Source organism: Physeter macrocephalus, chromosome 20, assembly GCF_002837175.3.
Source record: "Physeter macrocephalus isolate SW-GA chromosome 20, ASM283717v5, whole genome shotgun sequence".
Classification (NCBI taxonomy): Eukaryota; Metazoa; Chordata; class Mammalia; order Artiodactyla; family Physeteridae; genus Physeter; species Physeter macrocephalus.
The window spans coordinates 56,503,057-56,508,385 of NC_041233.1; the positions used below are offsets into that span (position 1 = coordinate 56,503,057).

The following is a 5,329-nucleotide window of genomic DNA, read 5'->3' on the forward strand; positions in this document are numbered from 1 at the left end:
TTTTTTGCGGTACGCGGGCCTCTCACTGTTGTGGCCTCACCCGTTGCGGAGCACAGGCTCCGGACGCGCAGGCTCAGCAGCCATGGCTCACGGGCCTAGCCGCTCCGCGGCATGTGGGATCTTCCCGGACCGGGGCACGAACCCGTGTCCCCTGCATCGGCAGGCGGACTCTCAACCACTGCACCACCAGGGAAGCCCTCTGGTTTTGGGTTTTTTTCATGCTGACTGTAGGAGTTCATTTTATTTTTCAGTAATTAGTTCTTTGTTCTTATGAACTATGAAACATTTTGTCTCAGTTTGTCATTTGTCTTTTGACTTTGTTTCTTTTTCTTAGCTAGATTTTTCTTATTTGCATGTAACCAAATTTATCCATTTTTAAATGTATAGCCCTCTTATTCCTCTTTTCTTTGGTCAATGTTAGAAAGTCCTTCTTCACTCTGAAATTCTCAAAAAAAATTATTGCTTTTATCCTTAGCACTTTTATAGTTTAATATTCTATGTGTATATATTTGAGCCACCAAGAATAAATTTTCATATAAAATTTATTTTATATGAAAGTTTGAGGTAGGGATTTATTATTCTTTTTTTTTCCAACTCCCCTGGGAGTTCTACAACTGAATAATCAATATTTTTCCTCTAGGTTACAAGGAAAAAGCCACCTTTATCATATATTAAGTTTCCATGTATAATTACATTTATTTCTAGACTTTATTTGATTGATCTGTCTACTCAAGCAGCTGTATTATAGTGCTTTAATAACTGTGACCTTATATTATGTTTTAATATTTGGTAGGACCTGTCCCTGACTATTCTTTATTTTTTAATTTCCCATATCAAATTTGAGATCTGTCAGTTTAGTTACAAAAAAGTATCTAGTTTATATTTTCACTGAGATCTCATAAATGCATAGATTAATTTCAGGGTAACTGCTATCTTCCTACCTGAAAGCAGAATAAGTCTTCTAATTTATTCAAAACTTGTATATCTTTCATTAACATTTTAAGGGGGTTTATTTTGGTATAAATCTTGCAAACTTCTTATCAAGTATATTCCTAAGTATATTATCCTCGTTTTTATCAATAAAAAGCTTTTATTCATTATGTTTTTAAAACATAGCTTTTATTTTATATAGGGTAGAAATTGATTTTTTTAATAATAAATTTGTACCCAACCACTGGAAAATTCATTTTTTGCAGTGGTACTTGTTAATTTTCTTGAGTTTTCCAGGTACAATTATGTCACCTACAAATCGACCCCGCCTCTTAAATGTTTTATCTCATTACCTTTTTCTAATTCTAGTTAAATACTGGTAATGGTGGATAGCCTTGTCTTATTCCTGATATTAATAGGAATGCTTTTAGTCAAAAAGTATGATTTGGGACATCTGTTTTCCGTGGCTAATGAGGTATTTATCTATTCCTAATTTTTTAAGGGTTAAACTCTTTAATATTATCAAAAGCATTTTCTGTACAAATGTGATTATCATGTGATTTTTCTCTAAATTCTATTTATATGGTGAATTTTATTAAACCAGATTTTCTGGTGTTAAACCATTCCTGTGTTCCTGATTACCTTCACTTGCTGGTGATGTAGTATTTTTAATGTGATGCTAGACTTATGTGTTAATAGACTTTTGCATTGACATTTGGCAGTAAGGTTGGGGGCTGTTTCAGTTTTGTAGTATTCTGTCACCTTTTCTTCCTCTTCTATACTCTTGAATGGATTAAATGTAAAACCCAACCCCTTAATCACTACAGAAGACTGACTACTGAAGACTGACTACAGAAGACTGACTACTCTTTTGATAATTGTTAACTGTTATGGGCAGCAGTATTCCAAATGTCCTGGTATATGAGGTCTTCAGAGGAAAGAATTCAGGTTAAAGAAAGTTGACATTTGACTTGATTACTTTAGAGCTGCAGATACATTTTCCATCTCTTCCCGCTTTTTAAAATCCATCATGGAAAATCAGGTTTCTGTTCCCACAACACTCGCATTAATGCAAATCACTTCTCCCTCAATACATTCTATGTGAGAGTGTGAGGGGCCTTGGGAGCCCCAGGTCAGCTTCCCCATTCCAGGAAGGCAGAGACAGGACCACAGAGGTGACAGAATGGCCTGAGGGTGCACTGCATGGCAATGACAGATTTCAAACCCAGGCCATGTGACTCTGACCTTGTGTCCTTTCCATGTCTCTCAATTGCCTCTCTTCCTGAAACAGAACTGATATGCCTTTAACAGGCCCCACTGAGGTATCATGCTGCCTCTTCTATCCCAGCCAGCTTTCCCAGACACCTCTAACCTTAGGGATGAAGTACTGTCTGAATTTCGTGTCCTGGACCACAGTACGGGGCATGTTAGAAGGTAGGAGGGTGAGGTATCTTTGTATCTCATGAAGCACGGCCTCTGTATAGGGCAGCTTTATCTTGTCCTTCATGCAGGGGCTTTGGTTGCATCCAATTACACGGTCAATTTCTTCATGAACTTTGGCTGCAAAGACAAGAATCATGAATGCTACTCAAGAGATGTGTCCCCTGGACACCTGGAAATGCTTACGATGTATAATAGAAAGTGGCCTAGAAAAGGCTCCCAAGGTCAAAGACATGTTGCTAAACAGCCCACGGGTCTGCTCCTCAATGGAATTTCTATTTTCTATTTTCTGGTCTAAAAGACCAGAGATTTTGCTGCAGGAAACATAAAAGCTGCATCAGCTATGTCCTTGGCCTCCTGCCTGAATTGGTTTGTCCTCCTGTGCAGGTGAGGAGATGACCTCTGTGGCAGGGACTGAGGTTTACCCCAGATTCCTGGCAAAGCAGCTGGAGAGAGGAAATGTTCAATCCTCACTCTAGTGGGAGCATCTCCTTTGTCAGCCTCATCCAGTCTCCTACACTTTTTGTGGGAATGGCAAACACCATTTTGTTAAGCAGTATAAACACTGGCTTTCTAAGACCTGTGCTCTGAGAACGTGCTTGAGAAAATCACGCTACTACAATTTCATTTTTTAATTTTAATTACATTGGAGCTAAAAATTCCCTTTGGGGAGTCTGATCCATTCTCAAGACAGAAAAACACAGGCCTGTGAGGTGAAATAACTTCTTTGAGGTCACACAGCCAGGTATGGGCAGGCCAAGAATGAGAAGCCACCATGGGAATCCATGCATCCCTCATCTAAATAGGGCTCACTCTTCAGCATTGCATCACATATGGAAGAGTTGGGATTCAGAAGCTCATCTGTGTTTAAACTTAAATGAAAGTCTTTGGGTTCGTAAAGGTCTCTCTTTCTTATCAGCATCATTTGATATAATTCTGATCTATAAAATCAAACCACATGGATGACCCTTTGCATGATGTTCTACAAGGCAGTCCAAAGAAAGAGAAGTCGTCACTGCCAGTAGTATCTTCCAACCCTCACCAGTGCCAGGAGCTCATATTTTATCCTACATAAATACTTAGGATATTTGCTGTACCTTGAACCTTAGGGTATTTCATTAGGAGCAGGAGCCCATAGCTCAGAGTGATACTGGTTGTCTCTATTCCCGCTGAAAACAGATTTGATCCACAGGTTGTCAAGTTCTCCAAGTGAAATTCAGACTCTGGGTTCTGTTTCTCCTGTAGATGGTAGAGTTAATGGCCACGTGAGTTAAAAAGAAGGCAATGGTTTATCAGAGCTCTATGATCACACCCCATCACTAGCAATAGGCTTCATTTTGTGCACGGTAGGGTGGTAGATAAAGAAATCTGTCATGGAATCGAAACTTCTGGTTCAAATCCCGGGTTGGTCAATGAACAGATGTGTGCCCTCGGCAAGTTACTTTACCTTTTTACTCAATTTCATCATCTGTGAAATTGGGGTAAAAAATAGAACATACCCCATAGGGTTATTATAAAGATTAAAAGAATTAATGGGTGGAAGATCTTGGAAAAATTCTTCATATATACAAATATTCAGTGAATGGTATTTTCTTTTACTATATTTAACGAAAAAGACTAGATGATAACCTCTGTGTGAGCACAATGTAGAGAAATCACTGGTTTGGGACTGGTCTATTTCCTTCACTTACAAAGACTTAGGTATTCGCAGCCTCACACTCTCACATATGACACATCATTATTAATGGCATTTCTTTTTTTTTTCATTGGAGTATAATTGCTTTACAATGTTGTGTTAGTTTCTGCTGTACAACAAAGTAAATCAGCTATATGTATACATAAATCCCCTCCCTCTTAAGCCTCCCTCCACCCACCCCCATTATTGGCATTTCTAATATGAAGATTGTACTTGCACATATAAGACATTTTGACTTACAATTTTTTGCATGGGATCTACAAAGTCTTTAGAAAATAAACTGATCCAGGGCTTAAAAACAGTGAGTGAGCTTTCTTTTTTTTTTGCACCCTTCTAATGTTTAAATCAAGAATATATTTTTATTCTTATTTTTTCATATATCTACATTTACTTTGCAAAAGTAATACATATACATCATAGAAATATAAATACATTGTAGTGTTACATATAGGAATGCATTATATGTGTACAAATACATGAACGTTGTCAAACATTTAGAAAATACAGGGGAACTAGAAGAAAATTGATCCTATCATTTAAGTAATAAACATTGACAATATTTTGGCATATATTCTCCAAATTTTTTCTTTTTCTTTTTTTTTGAATTTTAGAATTTTATTTATTTTTTTATACAGCAGGTTCTTATTAGTTATACATTTTATACATATTAGTGTATATATATCAATCCCAATCTCCCACTTCATCACACCACCCCCCCCCCCCACTCTATATGTCAATCCTAATCTCCCAATTCATCCCACCACTCCCTCACCCACCTCCTGACTTTCCTCCCTTGGTGTCCATACATTTGTTCTCTACATCTGTGTCTCTGTTTCTCCCTTGCAAACCAGCTCATCTGTATCATTTTTCTAGATTCCACATATACACGTTAATATACGATATTTGTTTTTCCCTTTCTGACATACTTCACTCTGTATGATAGTCTCTAGATCAATCCACATCTCTACAAATGACCCAATTTCATTCCTTTTTATGGCTGAGTAATATTCCATTGTATATATGTACCACATCTTCTTTATCCATTCGTCTGTCGATGGGGATTTAGGCTGCTTCCATGACTGGCTATTGTAAATAGTGCTACAATGAACATTGGAGTGCATGTGTCTTTTTGAATTATGGTTTCCTCTGGGTATATGGCCAGGAATGGGATTTCTGGGTCATATGGTAATTCTATTTTCAGTTTTTTAAGGAACCTCCAGGGCTTCCCTGGTGGCGCAGTGGTTGAGAGTCCACCTGCTGATG

At 37.7% G+C, this 5,329-nt stretch overlaps 1 protein-coding gene across 2 annotated transcripts in view; it reads right to left on the reverse strand.

Annotated features, from left to right (window-relative positions):
- Positions 1-5,329, reverse strand: part of LOC102978514 (cytochrome P450 2C23-like) — a 39,008-nt gene that overhangs the window by 4,439 nt on the left and 29,240 nt on the right. For both annotated transcript variants that reach the window (XM_024121382.3, XM_055080808.1), the window contains 2 exons: positions 3,468-3,609; positions 2,303-2,490 (listed from right to left, as the gene is read on the reverse strand). In XM_024121382.3, coding sequence (XP_023977150.1) covers positions 2,303-2,490; positions 3,468-3,609 — 330 coding nt within the window. The remainder of the gene's footprint in view (positions 1-2,302; positions 2,491-3,467; positions 3,610-5,329) is intronic.